A 22,948-nucleotide genomic window follows, 5' to 3' on the forward strand; every position below is an offset into this window, starting at 1 on the left:
TTCTTGATCCCCTTCACAAGTCACACAAGCCTGGAACCCAAGCACTGTTCTGAGGGTGTCTCAACATTCTCCAACAACTTACAGTAACATTCTAGCAAGAACACTGGAAACCAAAGCAGTTTATTTGTCTTGGTAACACAACCTAGTTATTTACCTTAATAGCGTGACAGGCAGCCACTCTTCCAGGAAGACTCTATACTATTACATATCATTTATTTTCCAGGCAATTTTTAAAATATATTTTTAAGACTGTGTGCCCCACATTTAAACTCATTGTCAAAGTAATCTACCAAATAATTTCCTCCACCAGGAGCATGAAGACACAGCGCATTGTGACATCTCATACATATTTAATAATAGCCTGATAGGCTGTCATTAACATCAAAGAGCAATCTAAGTTTGCTACATTAAACATGATCCCTGTGTTAAGAGGACAATCACAAAGTGCCTCCAAGATCGAGCCTGTAAGAAATACCCACCGACTTGAACAAGGTGTAATGAGGCCAACTGCACTGAAAAAGCCACACACTGGATTTAAAATTAAATAATAAAAAAAAAGCAAAGGGAAAAAAGAAAAAGCTTCAGTGGGTCATAAGACCAGACATGCCATAAGGCAATCTGTCACAGAGTACTCATATTAGTAACTGTTGTGTCAAAACTGAACATTCAAAAGAAAAGACAAACCTTCCTTTATGTTTTATGAAATGTAAGCCCACAGAATTAATAATTCATGAGATGAAAAAAAATATCACATTTGGCTATAAATATTAACAGATGCTGTCAACCTGCTTAGAACTAAATTTTGACTGTCCTACCTCACAATTATCAATTTAGAAAGGAATAGTCTTCAAAAGCTCAAAAAAAAAATCAGCATAAAAGTCATTAATGAAGAAATTAACATTCTCTATTCATGTAGGTCCCAAGCAAAACAGCCTAACTGTGTTGTGTGCCTGGTGCTGCTGAGTGAACACTAATTGACTGGCATTGTTTGTGCCCACAGTGCTGTTATGCTGTGTTGACAGCAATAATGCTGGTGTGCACACAAGGAAAAAATTCTAAGGACATACTAGACCAAAGACACAGTGGAAAAAGGAAAGGGAACAAGAGGAAGTAGTTGTCAAATAACAAAGAAACCTTTAAAAAGGCAGTTAAAACTTTACATAACTTTTAGAGTACAGAATTTTATACAATGGGTCTTGGATAAACTTCTCATTAGCTAAATAAGCATTTAAATATTACCCAAAAAAAGCAATTAACCCATAATGCACAACCATCTATCAGTAAACTCACTTCATGTGATCTCAAAGAAATATGAAATACATTTTTAGCTCAAGTTCCAGATCTAGAAGACATTTCTGCTGAATGGCTACAGTTCTGTTTCACTGCTATTGAGAATAGAATATCAGAACACAAACATGCCAAAACATCAAGAACACCATTAAAATGGATTGCTCTCAATGGTGGTGACAGTGCTTTTTTTTTTTTTTTTAACATGCGCTTTTTCTCCCCACTGCTAATATAACTTCAGTCTACTTATGGCCCCATCAGCACTTAGATTCTGAGCAAAGTGTTAAAAATACTTACATAAGCATCAATATTGGCATACACTAAAAAACTAAAAAAAAAAAATATATATATCAAACACCTTACTTTTCTCTGCAGATCCTGACATTTTCACTGCACTTCACCCAGTGATTATCACACATAAGTCGAATGTTACAAAAGCTCTTATTATTTTAACAAAAGTTAATCCCTACCTTTATCATTCTAGAAAGATCTCCAGCATCTGCTAATTCCAACACTATGTTCAGTTCATTGTCTTCAATGAATGAGGCATAGTATTTGATTACATTTGGATGATTCAGTTGCTAAGAAAGCAAAATAGTAATTCACATTTTAGTGTAGAGCACGCCGCATGTTTTAAGACTGACATAGAAACATTCTCATTCAGGCAAACAGAACAACCCCTAAAATCTATTTCACTACGACACAAATTACAAAAAGTATATGCTGATGACAAGCATTCACAAATGCTTTAAAAGAACAGGATAGCATTTTAGGGATCTACATAGCGACTGACATTGCCATTTTAGGGGAATTTTGTTTCAATGTATATATCCAATAGCATGCTAAACTCATCTGGAACAGTGAAGGTGATTTTTGATGTAAATAGCAAAATCAATTTTTGAAGTCAGAATTTCACTGTACAAAAGACACAGTCATATACAATATTGCAATTTTGGCAGAAACTTTTACCTGAAGTGTTACTCATTTATTTCAAAAGTAAGGCTTTTAAAAACTCTGCACAAAAAACAGTGGACAGCTCAATTATGTCTATGAAAAACATAGTACATTTTTTAAGATGGTTGCACATTTTCTAAACAAATCTTTTACCTTAAGAAGATCTATTTCTTTGATGCAGTCAGCACGGGCTTTGGCATCCATTAAATCAAATATCTATGGACAAGAGATTAAAAAATTTTATTAAGTGATAAACATATAGTAAATTGAGTAATCATTATCATTATTTCACAGTATCCATAAAGCAACTTGAATTATGCATTTCATGGCAAGATGTAACATCAAAGTAAGAAATGTTTCTAACGCTCTGATGCACTGATTTAGTGCTGTGGCCATTCTTTTAGCCCCCCCCATAGTAAACAACTCCATTTTAAGTACAAGCTTTCCAATTACTTAATTGTCACCTCTGCATATCTGTTCCAACACACCACAATAATTTTGCATACTTTATAAACGGTTCAAATCTCAGGCTCCTATCCCATTCTGCCACACCATTTTCACAAACTGATTGCTTAGTAACGAGCATACCTTTTTTCCCCTTAGTCTTGCTACAGTCTTCCATTTCAATTCTAAATAATGGGTATTATTTTACTCTCAGGATCAAAACTTCATTGTCACCTCCAACCCCTTTCCCATTTTCTTCCCGTCAGCCAGCAGGTATTGACTTGGTTTATGATATTTGTTTATTAGAGCCCTTTTTCCTAAGTCCTCATCTATCATCTTGATTTTTAAAGGCTTTTACAGTTAGACAGCTCAGCTCCTAATTTTTTTCCCCACCTCACATCAATTCCAAATTATTTTGCAATGTATCTCATTTTTGCCTTCTCCAGTTAGCCACTCTTCACTAATTTCAATTTTTGTTTGAAGTACTTTTGCCTGCCATTAGAGTTTGTCCAAATTCTACAAATCTATATTTAATGTAATGTCTATTTTCACTCCCTTTTTTACCACCTCGGGGTTTTCACTTTCTCAAATATGCACCTCCATATGCTGACTATTTCCCTAAAAAATGACCTAAACGCTATTTCCTCTAAGAATCCTTCCTCTCTCATTTGTGATTACTTTAACAAACAAGTTTAACAAAAAAAAACAACAAAAAAACAACAAAAAGAAACCAACTTCTTTATGGTCTGCATAATATATCTGAACTACCCAGAAGAATAAGAGACATCCTCAACTTGATCCATCACCACAATATTTATGCAATTATCTTTTCCAGTTAAAACTTCCCATGCACATCATGTTTCTACATAGTCACCAATAAAAAGATAATGTTCTGTGATCAGAGGTATCCAATTCCATAAGCTCAAAATAACCAAAAGCTCAACATCTGATAATTTCTATTTAATATCTTGCCACTAATCCCAGTAACAAAACCATGGATTAACAGCAGTTTCAGCACTGAACGTCCGCAAAGAGGTCAACTCAAACTGACAGTAACTGTCCACTCAAATCACACCTCCTTCCTGCTCCCCAAAGAAGTTCAAACAAATCAGGGAGTCTGCAGATGGTTTGGTAAACCTCACCTTCAATTTCTCACAGAGTGAGTTTGTCATTCCTTTGTCATTCCTTTTATCAACTGAAAGGAGAAGTCAAGAAATGTCATGTATGGAGCACAGACCTCCGAGAGCACGCACGTGCTCCTGACTAACCACTACTCACATATCCCATCTTCTGTCCTCTGAGCTGGCAGCAGAAAGAGGAGCCTCCTGTGGATAACACTCACTTCTCAAAGAAGAAAAAATAAAATACAACAAATGCCAGACTTGCAGATAGTAAGAAAAGGGGGAGAAGAGAAGAAAGAAGAAAACAAGACCACTAAACAAGAAAGAATGGGAATAAGCCACCACACAATTACTGGTATACTAATGACAGGATGATGAGAAATAAAACAGAGTTAAAAGCAGTTATTCAAGCAGGAGACTGTGGCATCTAAAAGTTAAATCACAAGAAAGGAATGCTAACACCAAGAAATAAAACAACTTCAGATGTAGAAGAAGAGTACTATGTGAAATTACAGGTACAAGTATTAAAAGTAACACTGATGAAAACAGAAAAGAACTTCTGAGTTCAAGTTGGAAACTTAGTTAAGGAGATGAAAGAGTCTATATCTGTTATAGATCTACACTTTGCATGAAGAAGTATTGCTCCTTAATAATTCTGACAACAGATTAAAGTCCAGGGGGTCTGGCAGAGTCACAAGAGAGTAATGATTTTCCTAGGAAACATTTTAGAAAATTGCATATATTACAGGTAGCACAGTAACTGAAAAAATACTGAGAAGGCATGAAATCAAGTATTTTTCCTTATAATTTGAGAGACCAGAAAATGGAAAAATTCATATCTCATCTCCCAAAAACCAATGAAACTGCAGCAAGAAGCAAGGACAAAAAGGGAACGGGTACAGGGGTGCATCCTGAGGCTTCAATTTCTGCCAAGTTCTAGACAACAGTGAGATAAGATCATTCCTTATAAATGACACAGCTTCAACTCCAAACACACTGGAAAACCTAATCAAAACTGAGGACAGAATTTAAGACTAAAAACTGTACACAACAATCTCCTTGTAAGATCTGGAAAGTTATCAGGAACACAGATTCAAGATTCAAACCAAATGAGCTTCACTACGTGACAAAGCAGGGCAGCTTGCACCTGTTAATGGGTGTTCCAATATGCCAAGAGACATACTAATTTAATTTACCTGTTCCAGGAACAATTCCTTACACACCCAAACTAACAGGTTTTCCAAGAGTTTTCTTACAAGCTATGCCTCTGCTAGGGGCATAAATCAGTACCTCTCATAGAATAACAACAAAACAAAAAAAAAAACTCTAGACCCAGGGTTGCAAAAAATCTAGAATCCAGGTATAGGAAAGACAAAATTTTGTTTGTGTACTCTGGATAGTATTCCCAGTACTTCTAAGTTGTTATTAAACAGCATAGAATAGACTAGACCAAGCAGCTTCTCTCCCCTAAGGACAGACTTCAGTTTTATAAACATGACTCTCTCTACTTGTGCTGCACTTCATAAGCATCTCTGCAAATTTGTCACAGCTTCAGCTAAACTGAGCACTTTGAAAATTACCTAAATTAAATACAGCAAGGCAGTAAAAATAAGTTAGCTGATCCATACAACCGCAAATACAGACAACTTTAAGATTTACTGTTTAGTGTTCTTTTGGTTCTCAGATTTTGATCCAGATCTAACCACAAAAGACTATAAATAGCATTTCCCAGAACTCCAGAATTTCAGTTTCACAGACATTAACTTCCTCCAACAATAAGATTTGTAACAAAAAAAGTAACTAAAAAAAGGCAAAAATATTCAATCTATGGCCTCTGAAGAACCTTTGAATCACACCAGATGCAAAAAGCTGTCAGAGATTTTCTCTCTGAAGAGATGATCTTTTATTTTGCCAAACTGCTGCAGTTCAGAGCAGAGAATTCCAGTGTAATAAGCCATGTCAGCTCACACAAGGAGGTTACTGTAAACACAAGGAAAAAACCTCCGTGCTTCCTCACCAGCAGATGACTCAACACTGAAGAACGTCTTGCCCTGAAAAATGGAAGCTGCAATGAAAGACTTTAAGAACATCCTTTCAAGTGCATGTCAGAGCCCTGCACTGCACCTGGCAGCACTCAGGTTTGTTTAGCAGGAGAAGCTGCCCTTTGCTCGTGGCTTGCAGCAGAATGGCCATTAGTGTAACACTGTGGAGGGATGTCAGTGCTTCCATCACGACTGCAACAGTTTATAGCTTTGCAGGCAGATTAATTCCACCTTCAGCTCCTATGACTCAGCAAGCCCAGCTGAAAGGTCAGTCTGTACTCCAGCACAAGCCTTGCACACAGATCTCTCATACACACGACTTTCAGCCCTGTGCACACAGTACCCCCTTGCCATCAGCAGGCCACAGGTCTCATCCACCCCAGACTCCCACTGCCTAAGGACTTCCAACCTTTTGTCCAGCCTTCCCTGGGACTGCACTCATTTTCCGAGCTTGGCTCTAGCTGTAGCAGCACATGCCCTGCAGCTGAGTGACTTCACTGTAACTAAGTCAGTGCAGTCAAATGACTTGTGCCTAACCCGGCTTTAGATCCAGCTCAGCTCTGTGCAACTACAAGTCCTGAAGGAAATTACAGATTGCAGATACAACAGAAGCCTAAAAAAACTCTGGATTTCTGGATAGGCTTGAACAATAAGCTTTTGGATCAACACAAACTGACTGCTTGAAATCACCCAGCAGTCTCACATGAAGACATTACCAGCATCCTCCTCCCAGCAGAGCTCAGGTCACTGATGATGCTCCACACATCGATTATTGGAAACTAGCAGTAATTAGACAACAAGTGCTATCATCACTGTAATTGGCTAACAATAAGAACTGCTGTATTTAGATTAGACTGCTAGGGTATTCATCAGACGAACAATAATTTGAATTCTTGACTCCACTTATGAGGTCAGGATCACAGGGTAATTCAGTTTGGAGGCATGCTTCTCTAGTCAGCATCAATTCCACTCAGCACAAACTGCACAGTGTAATACCTCCTTATTTACACTTTTAACTATTTTCCCCGAATTTCTTTTTTCAAGGACACTCGTAAGATCATCATTCCTAAAAATGAATTATGATTGTATTAAGAAAACCTAATAAGCAGCAAACAATAGAGTACATATTTTTATTATGTAATAGCTTCCATAAAGTGTAATCAAGAAGTCTAATTGTGGTAAGCTTTTTACCTTAGTTAGCAATTACTGTGAAACTCCTTTAAACAATCAGGCAAATACAGATGAAGAGATTTAAAGGAACATTTTAAAAGCCCTTAGCAGTTTTTTCCCACTTAGCAAGCACACTGTGTGAAACAAACCTTTTTAGTTCTTAGTTTTTTATCTCATCCTGCAATTGGCTGTGTACAAAGGGAGAGTAGAAGGACAAAGATATATTGAGTTATCACACTTCTGTGTGCTAGGCAACTAAGGGATCTCTGGTAACTTCACACTCAATCTCTTCTCTAGTACCTTCAAGTGAGCTTAGATTATAGTCTTTCTCTCATTATTCCAGAAATGTCAGTTGTAAATACTGTCAAGAGATACTGGTATTTTTAGAGTACTTTCTAAGCTGTTATAAGCTACAGAGCAGGAATGGTTCCTGTGCAGATGTGTAAACTAAACAAAGGAGTCGCAATGTATGAATCCAGCTTTCTGAGTGAAGTTCTTATATGCATGTCCCCAGAAAGCTATGGGCGTAGCAAAAAGGTTTAGAAACATGGAACTACCTGACAGAGAACATCAAGCCCTAAGCTTCTAAGGCCAGAGTGTATCTGATCCATTACCAGCTACCAACCAAACCCCTCATTTGAAGTGAAGTGCCAAGTTGGGAATCTACCTGATTCCACTTGCTCTAGAAGTTCACTTTTCCAGATTTTTCTTTTCAGCATTGAAAAGGATAAATTTAAATGCTAAACCTATGTCTGTTGTGTTTGAAATTCTGTATACAATAAAAATACCAAAAACCATTTCCAAACCAAATCAAACATGACTGCTGTAACATAACCTTCAGAGAAGTAAGCAAAATAAAGACCCGAATGCACATAAATATTAAGAGATACAATACTGAACAGCAACAAGCATTAGAGTATTTTGCCACCACAGCACTGCTGTGCTGAGACAATAGTGCTTCAGAAAGTGTGAAATTACTAGTGCTTTTCTAAGATTAATTAACTGTAATTCAGGCCCTGAAGTAGCAATCCACTGACAATGTACAATGAATAATGAATGTACGCCCTAGATAAAAGGATTCATTGTCTGAATCTCTAACATGGGGCCTCCAATTTTGTAATGAAAGGAAAATAAAGATGCAACAGTGTAAGGTAGAAATGCAATTAATCTGAAAATCTGTTGAAATATGCAGTTTTATATATTTGAAACTTTGAGTAGCTAAGGTTTCCTTAAAAAAATAGCTCCTGAAGTGAACTCCTATAGCCTTACAGTTTTACCACTCATTTGCCATTTAAAGATGCTTCGTGACCAGTAATTGCTTACTTTGCCCTTAGAAGGGACTCCTGGAGTGGTCCTCGCTCAGAACACTGCACTGTACCCCAGGTGTTCTGCTGCAGGGGTTACCCAGAGCTGCAGGGGCAGAGAGACACTGCTGCTTCCTCAGGCATCATCTGCAGCATAGTTTGGATCTGAGACTTAGCATGTGTTCAGAAACTTACCTAGAAACCTTTCCATTTATACTGCTATGGTCACAGTTTACTTGGGGCTGATCTTTCCTGATGTCTCTTTAACTCCCAATATAGTGTAGACATTTATAAGAGTTTGTAGTGAATATATGATTTTATTTCTATTTTTATTTAGGTAATATTTTAACAGCATCTCAGAAACAGTTTCATGCTGGAAAAAGAGAGGACCTAACTATTACTTCCCTAATTACAAAAAACCAAATCAAACATGGGAAGATGAAGCACAAAGGATACAAAAGAAGAAATGACCCAACATACCATTTTGTGAATTCTGCTGGTTAAATTACTACTAAAAAACCTGCAAGTTAAACAGTTCTCACTGCGCTACATGCCCAATAAAAACCAAATCAAGAATACTACTTCTTTCTGTCATCTGGACTCAGCAGCAACTACAAATTCAGGAACAGTAGCTTCTGTCACCATCTGCTTGTCCTTTCTCCCAGAGCATCTAACTGCTACTTACTTCTGCTCACATTTTATTCCGCAAACATACATTTTGTACACATTAATACAAAATTGATCAATATTGTACATATTTCAGCCAAATAAAATTTCATTAGTGAAAAATAAACATTCTTGCTGGAAAGCTGCGTAAGAACTCAAAACTGCAATCCTTTTGGAACAAATAGTGGCCTAAGATCCTGCAACTCCGAGAGAGGATAACGAAGGATTCTAAGCCCCATAAGCCCTTGACAGTAGAGACACACGAGGTACCATTACCAAACACACATAAAGGAAACAGGTACACACCTAACCCAGCCAGGAAAACAAAATGGGGAGGGGATGGAACAGACATGTCTTGTAAGATTGGAGAGGAAGGAGGGCATGCAAGATGTAAGAAGATGTGAGATGAGAATGGGTAGATAATGGAAAAGTTGAAGTTCAGATCTCAGTTATGTTTACTTAACACATTGTAGAGCATTTAGAGACACTGTTTTAATGTAGAGAGTGAAATCCATGCACAGGTGTAAAATAGAGAGAATAAAGCCCCTCTCTCATAACTGACAGAAACATTTCTCCTGTGTTGTCCATGTTGAACTTACACTAAAAAGGTATCAGAAAAAAAGGAGTATTTTAACTTGAATAAAATCGAACATGACTGAAATAAAAAGGAAGAAGCACCATCATAGAGCAGACCCATTTTTCAACTCCTCTGAAAAGCAATTACTTCTCAAAAGGCGTCTACAAAAATAAATTTTATAGTGAAATTAAATATTGTGACTATTTACCAAAAATATTTCTAGGCAGTCTTAGGAAAGGTCACCAACAATTGAAGATGTTGCTTAACATCTTCACAGTAATACAGAAGATGGTCTGTCCAAAAGGAACCGCTTTAGATGTCAACTGTGCAAGCTGGAACAGCTGTGCCAAACACCCTGCAGCCACGAGCCTTTTGAGCTATCATTATATGCTTAGGAATTTTTTCTCCTTCCAGGTTAAGCAAATCTCACTTTGCATTCACACAGTAGTCTCCTACACACATCCAACCTCCACAAGCAAAGTGACTTTACATACAACACAGCCCCTCCTCATGTGCCCTACGTAATAACATTCAACAGAAAATCAACAACCTATGTTGGACACCAAGACACCTGGAACCCTGTCATGATAAAGCCATTTGGGAAAGGCACAACTTTTTAATACTATTTCCTATCAACAACCAAGTATATTCATAGAAAATTATTAAAGGATTAAGTAAAAATTAAATAAGAAAGCTTTTCTGCTGTAGAAACCACAACCTGCACATGGACAGCATGTCATCTTCAGACATGGAAAAAAATCTTCTGTCAAATTGAGAAGTCTGCTGTGAGAACACAGCTACACATATTGACTTTTGAAATGCTGCTAGGAGTACACATGCTAAAATACCTCTGTATTCTTAATGCAAGCACCGTTATAAAAATTTCATGGTTGGACTTTTATGACTTTCTTCAAGTACCCAGGCATTCCACATCCACCTTAATCGACATGCATTTCAAGTCACATTTGACCTTTTTGGTTTCTCACATGCTGAAAATGAAGGAAGAATTAGCCTAATGTTTTAAGACTGTTGATCAAAGTTCTTAGAACATATTTCAGCTTTTGAAGTAGCATAAATCTGGCAGTTTTCCCAGAAGGGGGAACCAAGTCTCCTTTTTTATGACTGCCAGGACTAGCCCTGCCTCCTGGTGCTGCAGCACACAGGAAATCACAGAAACCGAACAGCAAGTCAAGATATGACAGAAAAATTTACAGCGCATGCATGTAACTTGGCAAAAACAGAACCTCTAGAAAACAATCTACAGAATATTACACATTGTCTTGCAGTCTATAAAGGTAAAAACACCCTTTCAGATCTGATGGTAGTACTCCTTCAAGTATAATGTTAAACGTCCCTCAAGATCAAAAGTGAAATGCTAATTTTAGTTTTGATTTCAAAATTAAACACATTGTCAGAACTTTCATATTCAATCCAGCAGAAAATTCTAAAGGGTAATTGTCTCACAACTAACATATGAGCAGCTCCCAACAAAAAGAGAGAATGGAAATTATACTGGATAGAGGCATAGCTCGAGTTGTCTTTTCCCTGGGTGACAGTGAAGATGCTTCAGTTTGAAAAGCTCTGCTCATTTAAACTGCTGCTTTTGATTTAAACATTGTAAAAATTGCTAATTGCCAAGACAAAGTATCTGAACAAATAATTTCTTATGTTAAAATTTACAAGGGCTAGGCTTAATGTATCTTGGCCAGAGTAACCTAATTAGCCTGCTGCTCTTCCACCTTCTGTAACAACTGCTGTTTCACTACTGGCTAAACCATAAACCTTGGAAACAGTCAGGTTCCTCAAGAAAATTTTTTGACCAATGCAGTTCACTCAGATCCACGGTGCACTTGCATTTAATTACCATGTAGAGTCCCACACACAGATGTATTATTCATGAAGATGGTCATATGAACTGAGCTGTATCCCAAAATCTGAAGGAAACTCTTATCTATGGATTCAAGCACAGTTTTGGTTTCTATTTGTCTCAGATAGTTTTCAGTCTTTTGAAACAGTAACTCTCCCTCCTTTTCACTATTACAATTTTGATTACATACAGACCTTATTTAATTTATGCACTTTTGAAGCATGGCTACTTTACTGAAGGATTACAGATGTTTATTCAATAAAAAATGCATGGATTTGCATAATATATTTTCACATTAGACACCACTAAATATTCATATTATTTATAGATTCCAAGATTTAGTTAGGAAATACAGCTCATTTAGATGTGTTAACTTTTTCAGCAACTCTGGACTTTACCTTCAATCTCAAAACACTGTTTTGTGGAATACTATATAAAGTCATGCATGAATTTCCAAAGTTCTTAATTCCCTGCTATCTCTAAACATTTAAAAATTCATTAGAACCGTATCAGAATGTCACATGCCTTTCAAATTTAACTCTATTCATCCTTTTAATATGTATACAAAAATCATCCTTACCTGAACCTTCTTCAGAGCCACTGGTACCCCATCCAGCAGGCAGGTAGCTCTGTAAACTTCACTGAACTGCCCACGGCCAATCTTCTTCTCTATTCGAAAATTGGCAAGCGTATTGTAGCCCATGTCAGGTCGTAAGGCTTTCTAGAATCAAAGATATTGCAAAGAAAGTTCACATTTAAGACTAAAATCAGTAAAACTAATCACACCAGTGTAAAAATAGATAGGAAGGAACATGGTTTAAATTATTAAAATTATTTCATTCCAATGCATTAAAACCAAAACTGTTCCAGACTAACCACAAGATGCTCTAAGGAAAACATTCACTATGCCATTTGTGGAGTGAGAATTGAAAATTATAAATTCTTGAGTGCATTTAAAATATTTTCAGCTTATTAGCAGTCTAAGACATAGAAGAGAAGATACCTTATCAGGCTTTAATTTGCTATGGGTTCCCACGGCCTAGGTCCCATCATCCAAAAAAAAAAAAAAAAAAAGAAAACAAAAAAACCAAAACCCCTACCCAAATCCATAATACAGGATAAGCTTGTATGCAGCTTGTATGACTGTATTTTAATGTCCCTCTTTCAGTGACTATCCAATATATTTTTATATATCCTTCTGTTGCTCCAGAAATCAAAATATGAGAACTCTCGTTTTGACAAAAGTGGCGCAGCATTAATGCTCCAGTGCATCCCAAAGCGCAGGACCCAGTTTAATGAGGTAGTTATGGGCCTTTTAGGGAAAATGTCTGAAATTACACTTCAAGACTTTGAATTCTCTACACAGAGCTGCAAGATACAGACCCTCTAAATAGGCTATATTTAAGAAGTATTGTGTACTTCCCATCTGAATTGGGAGTTGCAGCCTCTGCACAGCAACTTGACAAATATTATCCTGAACTACTAAGGCAGTGTGACAACCGCATGCTGAGAGCAAAGTCTCAGTAATGTGTTTTGGCATGCAGGTTTGTAATCACACATTTACATATGCAATGACCTACATTTGCATGTCAGATCACACACTGTCTTGCTTTATTAAGACCGGGCACCTCCCTGTGCTTGGCGGCCAGAGTGGCGAGAGAGGGCCAGAGGGCCGTGTTTTTTGGCAGTTGAGGGATGAACTGCCACCAAGGATTAGGCTGATATGGCCTGAGCATTAGACACTTCATTAGAGGTAATCTGTTTAACAGTGGGCAGTGTATGTAAACTTCACAGCCCATTTGCGGCACCTTTTCCCCCCCATGGCCTTTCTTCAAAGGGCAGCGTGGCTGAGTGACAGCTTGTCTCATCTGCTCCCTTGTCCTGTCACACAATTTAGATGTGGAGAGCTGACATGAGAAGCAACATAGCTGCACATCTCCAACTACCACTGGGTCTCTCCTCACCACAATGCCATTTGTGGGGAATAAGCTCGTGCAGGATAAAGATTTCCTTCGGTCTGAGACCATAATGGAACAGATTACATACACTTCACTAATGATCACATTACATTGTAGCGCCAAGCAAATCAGTGAGCACTCAGAATATTACAGTTTCCATGGAAGAGATATCTATCTGACAGCATTAAAATAACCAGAATGGCTTCCTTTTTTCAAATTTATTTTTTAAACTTCTGGCCGAACAATGTATTAAAACCGCAAGAATGTTATTCTTTTTCCTCCTCTGAACAGACTCCTGATGTAATCCTACACAGAGAAGAAACTGGGGAGAGGAAAGATAAGTTTAAACATTCCTACTAGAGAAAAGACAAACATCACAATATAGTAATTAATTAATCATGGCATGAAGAGCCCATTTATACAAGAAAACAGAATCTTCAACAGAAACCATCATACTAATTTTCAGACTTATTTCAGTCGCAGAAAACAGCTGATAGATAATTTAGCAGAGGACTGCCAGGGAAGAAGAGCATCCACAGGAAGGCCACAGAAGTTAGTACAACGCATTCACAGTTAACGTTTAAAAATATGCCAGACAGTAGCTGTCACTTTAGCCAGAGCTCTCAAGAGAAGTTCTACTTCAATATTTCTCCAAAAATTGCTATTTGCATTCAGTTCCCATCATCTCTGAGACTTAAATTTTCAAGACCATTTCATGTCCCATAATGTACCAATGAAATTCAGTAGTGACCTAGGTAGGTACAAAAAAAGACAGTGTGTTTCAGCACTGAAGAAACCAATAAAGACTTAATTGACCAAAATATCCCAGTCAAAAATCTGTGAGCCCAGAACCATCAGTTTGTCCAATGAGCAAAACTTCCCAGGAGGTCCTTCTCTCCCACTGCAACCTCCTCAGTATTGCTCCATCACTATGCCAGTGCACTATACCCAGCAAAAAACTCAAAAAACAACTGATCATTTATTTTTAATTACTTACAGATTCGGTTCAAAACCAAAACCAAACAGACAGCTGGATTAAAACAATTTAGAGATTCCAATAAGCAGTTGAGTCAGACAGGTTTTTCCTAAGTGGGATTTTCTGTTGAAGAAATCACACCGCATTTCTAAAAATGCTTAGCCAGTTTCGTTCACAGTGAGGATTCCTGACCCATAAAACTAAGCTCATCAGGTTGAGAGAGAACATTAAGCAGACTAACACCCAGCTCCAAGAGGAGAAACAGCAGCAGAGAAGTTATTTTCTTGGAGAAGTTACCAATGAAATCCCAAAGGAAACTACACTATTCAACGCATAAAATGCTGCAGTAAAGTTTCTTCAGATTCCCAATTTATCCAGCCAACCAGCTGAAAACAACTGCAAAGCCTTGCAGAAGACTCCCTTAGATTTTCACCCTGGCATTCAATACTAGAATCTCAAGGTTAGCAATCTAAACCTTAATGGGAAATATCACCCAAAGACTGTGAATCATTGTTTTTAAATTAGCTATTACCACACAGGAGAAAGATCTACAAAACACCATTGAAAAACTTCCATGAAAAGTTAAACTGATTGGTCAGTTACCACCAAAAAGCTAGTCAGACATTTCTAGGAAAAGCAACTGAATGAAACAAAATGTTTCATTACTGAAGTATATTGTGTGTGCAATGAATACTGCACAGAGCTCTGAGCCCTCACTTTGACAGGCAAACAAGGTAACAGAGCAGAATGGCAATGTTGAGCAGAGGCAAGCTTCCATACAAGAAGAGACTTAATAAACCACTGCTCTTCAGCTTTGGGAATGCCAAAACAAACAAAAAACCCCACTCCAAACAAAACAAGCCAACCCCAAAAAGCAAGGGATGTCTAAGCTTCTTTCAGTTTATGGCTTTCATAGACCTTCAGGTTTAGTCAGAAATTAATGCTTTTCCCTATTTGGATGCTAATATGCTCCCATTCTACTCTCACAAAAGTTCTGGAACTTAAAAGAGTCTACTGCCTCAGACTGCTAATCCATAGTTTTCTATCTTCCTCCATAATCCTTCTACAATGTGGAAGCAGTTTGGGAGTACTATCTGCCTTCCCAAAACATCCTTGTGATGTAAGGAAGTGGAGTGTTTTAACCTCATAGATAAACTCGGATGGAGCTTTCAGGCACTTCATTCCAAACAGAAAGTGAATTTCTGATGGCACTGAGTCTGGGTGGAGGACTGCAACTAGCAGTGTACCTCAGGAATCAAGAGTGGGTTCAATCCAATGCTGATCAACACCATCACCAGTTATCTGGATAATGGGGCCAAGTGTGATCTCAGCAAGTTTGTTGATGACACAAACCGGGAGGACTGGTTGATGCACCAGAGGGTCGTGATGTCATCCCAGGGGACCCTGACAGGCTGCACAGATGGGCTGACAGGACCCTCACACAATTTAACACAGGCAAGTGGGAAACCCCACACATAACCCCAAAATGCACCAGAAACACTGGACACAGACCTGCTGGGAACCAGCTCCACAGGTCACACCTGGGGACACCAAAGTGAACACAGGCCAGCAATGCACCCAGGGGTGGACAGTCATGTCCTGGGCTGCATTTGGAGTGGTGCCAGGAGGAGGAGGGAGATGATCCTTCCCCTCTACTCAGCACTGGTGGGAGCACACCTGGAGTGCTGCAGCCAGCTCTGGGCCACCCTCACACAGACATACTGGAGAAAGTGAGCAGGGCTCTGCAGCACAGATCACAGGGGAAAGGCTGACAGCACTGGCAACATCCAGCCTACAGAAGAGAAAATTCAGGGGGAATCTCATCAATGGGCTCAAATCCCTGAAAAACACATGTCAAAATACAGACTCAGGCTTTCTTCAGTGGTGTCCTGTGACAGGACAAGAGGTGATGGGCACAGGCTGAAACACAGAAGGTTTCATCTGAACATCAGGGAAGATTTTTTTTCCCTGTGAGGATGACAGCGAAAGGGAGGTGGAGTTGAAACGTGATGCCTAGTTTCAACAGGTAATGACAGAAATTCATATAGTATCACTGTCAGGAGGTGTAAGATTCAGGTGAAGGTAACAGTCTGAAATAAATATGGTACTTTGGACCCAATTCTCAAACAGTGTTTAACAACTCAACATTTCTTAAGGAAATAATTGTATTCCTCTTGGCTTCCTCCTCATACTACAACTCCAACTCCTCAAAGTCAGTGAAGCAGCAGGAGGCAAAAACTAAAACTAATTATTTTCTGTGGAATACCGGACTGATATAGAATTCATTTCAAGATCATGAGAAGAAATTCTATCTGTTTAAAGTTTCATTGTTACCTCAAGAAACAATGTTATCCCTTTCTCTATTTAAGAAACGAGTTACAGTTTAAAAAGTCCCAGATATATGTACCTGTGGCTGAAATGGTGGAGCAGTAGGCCCCTGCATTCCTTGCGATTGTTCATCCATTCTATCAAGCAACAATGTCCCTTATGTCCTGAAAAGAAAAATACAGTCATTACACTGTAAGCCAGTTGGTATTTATGATTAATGAACATTAGCAGAAGAACAAAGGAATTCATATTCTCCATTGTATGCTTCAGTTTAGGAACATTTAACTAGTCCAGCTCTGCACTGTTTGGGGAAGGAGGTTTTCTTATGCTTAGCTGTTCTATGAAATCACTACAGGCACCTGAATTTATTATTAAATAATGTGAATTAAAACTACTTGCACCAGACAAATGACTGTCTGATAAAAGCTGTATCATCCCATTAGTTTCAGGGGCACCAACCACTTTTTTAACCATGGAGATGTCTGACCTACAGGCAGCAGGGGAAATAGCAGATGAGTTACAACTGCGGTACACACTGCTTATCTGCATTGATTTATCTGTAGATTTTAGCGAACATGCAATAGCAGTTCCATCTAAACAGAAAAAAAGCTAAACACACAATGCATTCTGACGAGCTAGTTAAGAGGTCTTTGGAATACCATGTTAGAAGCACAGCCTCCACTCCCAACTGTGAACTTCTCATTTCCCATCGGTAAGATAGGAGGAAAGATGCCTACCACGTTCCCAAGATAGACACACAAGGTTTTGACCAGTAATAAGAGCTGCAAAATGCACAGAATTGCTAGTAGGAAAACCAGGAGAGACCAAAATGCACACGCTCATAAGATTTCTTTTTTTTCCCCTGAACTAAATGCCCTCTTTCTTGGGCACCCCTGAGAAGGAGCAGGTGCAGCAGCAAGGGTTACTGATGCCTGCAAGAGCAAGCCCTGTTCAGATGAAGACAGCACAAAAGTTCACTGGCAGCTTTGAACACAAACAATGAAACAAGCAAGAGGCAAGGCCTGAACAACTTTTTCATCACACAAAGATGAAGTATCCCTGCCTATTACCTGGTCAAACCTCCCAAGGCCTTTAGAGGTACAAGAACCATGTGTCTGACAAGGACATTATCCTTGCTTTTCAATTTATTGTTTTCTTATTCCCTGCTCCAAATCCTGAATTTTCTAGAGACAGACACAGAACACCTTTTCTGACACCATTAAATCTTTAACATAAGGAAGTTTCCTGTAATAAATTTATTCTGCTAAACCTATATACTTGCACATACAAAGCTATTTACACTCCACACAGAATCCGATGGCTGTTGGAACACGCAAATCTTCCCAGTAATTCCTCTAGTCTATTCAAAGGGTTAGAAAAAACTCTCAACAGAAAGCAGAAAACCTTAGAAAAGTTTTTCAAAAGCAACTGCAAAATATTCAAGAAACTAATGAATGGCTTGTGCTCGCAGCACTGTTGCCATTCTTACAGGATTGTTGTGGTAACATCACCAACAAAGAGTCACCAAGCAGCTCTGCAGAGTTTCTCCTGTGCTGCCCTTGTGTAGTAAGCAGTGGACAGCATACACAAACAAATCATTAGCGATCTGCTCTCCCTGGCCCATTGAAAGAAATCACCCACATGCCATCCCAGCTCCATCAGCAATTCCTGAAACCAAACTACAGCCACACTCCAGAGCAACCAAGGTGCCCTCAGGCCTTCCCTTCCCATCCATCATACTTCCTTACCAATCAGACAGGTTGGGGCTTCCTGTTGCTTTGTGTTACTTGCAACTGATTCAAAGACAAAGAAGATACACAAAAAGGAATTTCAGGCAGGCAAACAGGAAAAAAAAAAAACAATTATCAAACTACAGTGAGAAGCAGAGAAGAGGAGGTAGCAACTGTCAAGATTTCCAAGACTGTCAGAACAACCATGCTGAGAAATGGGGAGTCAGCTGCCAGAGACAGTGCACACCACTGACCAGGCAATCTTCCAGCCAGCACTAGGACACCAATACCAACACTTTCTCCAAGTTCTGAAACATCTCATGCAACCTCCCCTCCAAGGTAAGAAATCAAAACACAACAGCTCAAAAATTAAACTGCTGTCACAAAACTTAATCTAAAATCTTTGGGTAGATTCCCAGGGCTTGATGCATTTGCAACGAATCCCAGGGGGGGAATGTACAGCCAACTTAAGGAATCCTCTGCTAATTTCTTGTTGTAGAGATCTTTCTATCACACCTAAGAACACAACAGTTGTTTTCTGAAGAGCTATTTCAAAGAGTCTTTATATGAATCTAACTCTCTTCAATAGCATCAATATTTCTACTGAAGGTTTTGCTGTATTTTACTATTATGTTTCAAATTTCAAGATTTTGACCATGTAATGTACCAACAGGTAATTCCTATGGGTGAAATACTTGCTTCAAATTGCCAAGTGAAAAGTAGTAAATAAAAACCTCTACCCGCTATTGCACATATATACCCAAGACTAATGAAACCCAAACTGAAATGTTTAGATGATGTATGTGGAATCAAAATATATAACTCATTCATCCTGTCTGAATGGTCAGAGGCACTGACTGAAAGCGTTCAGAAATTTGTCCCTCTCTTTTCTTGTTAAATTTGGAAAAAGATTAGAAATGGGAGAAGTCATTACTACCACTGCCAGTCACTCTGCCCCTCTGTGGTTTGTCTTTTTAATAAAAGCAAGCAAACCAAAGAGGCAAAACATTCTACCATACAAAGCACAGGTTAATAACTAGTGGATTTGTTATTCCTTTTGCAGAAAGGCAAAGGTAAGTATTTATGTCCATATGTGAAAGTTTCAAAATTTTTTAATTTTTCATCTTTGAAGGCTGCATGATAGACGCACATTTTAGAGAATTGTGGCATTTTGATAATTAAAAAAATCAAAGATGCAAAAGAACACCAAGGATGCAATGTAAATATTTTATACTATAAAACAGAACATAAGTAAGAACTGGATTTTGTAGCTTAAAGACTTACCACTTTCAGGCATGCCTTTCACCTTAATATTAACTCCAGAAGTCAAAACATAGGGTTGTAATATTGCTCATCTTTAAATTTCAATTGAGGTAATAATTGTCTCTTCCAAAGATGGTTTTCAAGTTCTAATTTACAGTGACAAGACACTAAAGACACCCTAAAGAGTCCATGTTTAAAATTGAAATGAAAATACAAAACATATCTATTTGTAACATGTCTGTCACCTCTTTAAAAAAGTAACTCAGTGATCACCTTCTGCAAATTCATTACCCTAATGAAAGTTCACAAAAAAGAAGCAAGAGGTGAGGTGAGGCAAGTCAACTATAACAGCATCCCCCAAAACCCCCAAATGCAACTTTGGTTTTAGAGTATTGAAAAATATATCACATGGGTGGTAAGGTCTCCTTGCCCTCAGCATACCCCTTGCAAAAAAATAAAAAGGAACTTTCTGAACCATTTATCTTGTTAACATGATGCTCACCATTTTAATGATGAAGATCATTTGGATTTGGACAACCTGCACAGAATATGGATCACAGATATTCATATACACTAAATCTTATACTCTGGTTATGGCTGCTAACACTTCAGAGTTAATACTTTTGGTTTAATTACTAATATTTTAAACCTACTTTTTCAGATGATCAAAACAGTAGGTGGTACTACACATAAAAGGCGCAGAATGAAGTTCATGGAGTTACAGACAACAGGACCAATTTTTCATTTGGGATCACAAGGGCACAGCAGCTCTTACTCCACCAAGGTAGAAAAGAGCCCTCACCAGTAAGTCAGTCACCAAACTGCAAGTGCCTGAAACAGGAGTAACAGCTTTTCCTTCCTTCACAAACAGCCATCACTGTCCTCATTCACTTCCTCAGTGGGCACCTATCAGAGCTCTGGGCTATCTGCCCACACATCTGAAAATCATGCAGATACAGAGCAGCCCAAGAGGCAAGAGCACACTCCTACACACCAAGCTCACATCCCACAGGCAGCACTCAGCCTTCCAGGTGCTTTCCAGCAGCCTGCCAGAGCAGAGGCAGGACTACCCACGGCTGCCAGTGCAATTGGGGCAGAGGAGCACTCCTGAACAGCAGCCAGAGCTCATCACTTTCATTTCAATCCAATGTATTTTAAAATAACAGTAAAAAAAAACAAAAAAAAGATAGTTAGGAAAAACTTGACTTATGTCTTTAAAAACATGATCAGACCATTTCAAGAGAAAAATATTAAATGCACTGCTTAATCACATGAAGCATGCTTTTTAAGAACTAATTTCATAGTTCCAAGTCCATAAAGCATTCACACCGAATTCACATGGTATTTAGGCAAAAATGTTCTTGTTTTAACAGATGGCAGTTCTACAACAACAAAAAAAATACGTTTTCTTGTAGAAAACATCATTAATAGTCTCAATATACATGCTTTCCATTAGCTACTTGCTATGCACTTGTTTATTAATTTTGCAAGTTAAGTGAGAACATACAGTAATCAATGTCAAAGCAGAAACAGTTATACTCTCAAAAAAGAGCATATACTTAAAAGAATGTTCAGAATGTTACAGTTCTGCTGAGAATCTGAGAAGCTCAATCTTTTCTCTGCAAAATATAGCTGTAACTACTCCACATAATTGCTAACAGAAACACAGAGGTACACTGGTTCAGGATGTGCTGATCAGGGACACAGTCAATTTGGCTGTTCTCAAAGGATGGAATGTCCTATGTTTACTTCTGGATTACACCATCAATTAAGGCAGATATTTTCAGGTTTTACTACAACTATTATTTTAGTCAGGTTAGAGACAAGGCTCTTCAGAAACAACTTGTTTTGTAAACTGTTTTCTTGTAAATTTTGTGTAAAGTTAGATTCTTCAATATCTAACATGGATTTAAAATGAAAAAAATTAGATCAAAAAACTTCTCATCTATCTTAACGAAATTTAAAGATAAGGATCAGCCTCAAATGAGGGAGGGGTGGGGTGGAGAACCCAGCAACGCATATCAGTACTATGTTTCCATGTAAGAATACAGGCTAAAGAAATATTCCCATTTGCTTATATCACATGTTGAGTCTCAGCTACCCAAAAGCACAATTTAAACGAACATATACAGACACCCTGGTCGAACCTAAAAAAAGCCAAGTGCTGTGGAAACAAGGGTTTAGATTTCCAAATGCCTTCCTGAATAGCTGCCACACAATTCCGCAGCCCACCGCAGCAGTGTTAATCCCAGCAGTGTGTGCCAGGGAGCCCAGGCGTGCCAGCCTGATTCCAGCACTGCTCTCTGTCACCTGCAGTCATACTGACATAGCCTCCCAGCTCCAAAGCCACAGACCTGGTGGGAGGAGACAAATTTCAGACCCAGCAGTAACAGCATGGCCCTTCAGCTGGATGTGAGCAGGGTGAAAAACAGCCACAGCGTCACAGCTAAATTGAGACGGATTGGGCTGGCAACACCATCAGCCCCTTTCACTGGCATTTCTTACACATCTTCAGTCCTTATTCTCATACAACTCTAAATTCAACACATGTTCTTCTGCAGATCTTTTTCTTATACAACACTCTTTCTCATAAGCCTCTCTGTTAATTCTGCACAACTCTGTCTCCTTATCTCCTAGACCTCTCTGTTGATTCTGCCTCCATTCTCTTATTGGCAGCTTGTACTGATTCCTTTACTTATGGGCAATTTCATATGGCTCTAACACCTTCCTTCGTTCTGCATGGCTGGTTCCCCAAGCTGTCCCTGTCACCCAGCCCTGGACTGTCCCTCACACAACATCATCTTACCTCACCTGTCCCTCGACTCCTCACAGCACAGCCAGCAGCCTTCTGACCTCACTGCATCTCCAGCTTCAAGTGCCTGTATACAGTGAAAAGCTGGCCTGCTCATTTATATCCTTTAGACTAATTGGCCAGGCACAGATGTTTCTGCTTTGGTAATCAGTACAGCTGCTGGTCATTGGGGAAGAGACCCTCCTGCACTGTCCTAGCTCTCCACACCACAGCACTGGTTTATAAGGCAGACTGTCTTAAATCATTCTTTACCTCTTCAACCAAAAACTTGGCCACTGGAGGGAACTGGCTTGATGGTCAAATTCAACCTACACTTTGTCAGGTCATCAACACTGATCAAAACTCTTCAGCACCTACTCAATGCTGGCAACCCGGGGGCAGGTTGCAGTTTATAATGTCTATATTTACACACATTTTTATATGCATGCATTAATAATGCAAGATGCATT

General features: G+C 38.7%; 1 protein-coding gene across 4 annotated transcripts in view; it reads right to left on the reverse strand.

Moving 5' to 3' along the window:
* NEK7 (NIMA related kinase 7) overlaps positions 1-22,948 on the reverse strand; it is a 64,252-nt gene that overhangs the window by 34,505 nt on the left and 6,799 nt on the right. For all 4 annotated transcript variants that reach the window (XM_033067441.1, XM_033067443.1, XM_033067442.1 and 1 more), the window contains exons 2-5: positions 16,774-16,858; positions 12,013-12,153; positions 2,395-2,457; positions 1,758-1,868 (exon numbers count right to left, since the gene is read on the reverse strand). In XM_033067441.1, coding sequence (XP_032923332.1) covers positions 1,758-1,868; positions 2,395-2,457; positions 12,013-12,153; positions 16,774-16,830 — 372 coding nt within the window. In that variant the 5' untranslated portion in view covers positions 16,831-16,858. The remainder of the gene's footprint in view (positions 1-1,757; positions 1,869-2,394; positions 2,458-12,012; positions 12,154-16,773; positions 16,859-22,948) is intronic.

The sequence above is a fragment of the Catharus ustulatus genome, chromosome 9 (genome assembly GCF_009819885.2).
Source record: "Catharus ustulatus isolate bCatUst1 chromosome 9, bCatUst1.pri.v2, whole genome shotgun sequence".
Lineage (NCBI taxonomy): Eukaryota > Metazoa > Chordata > Aves > Passeriformes > Turdidae > Catharus > Catharus ustulatus.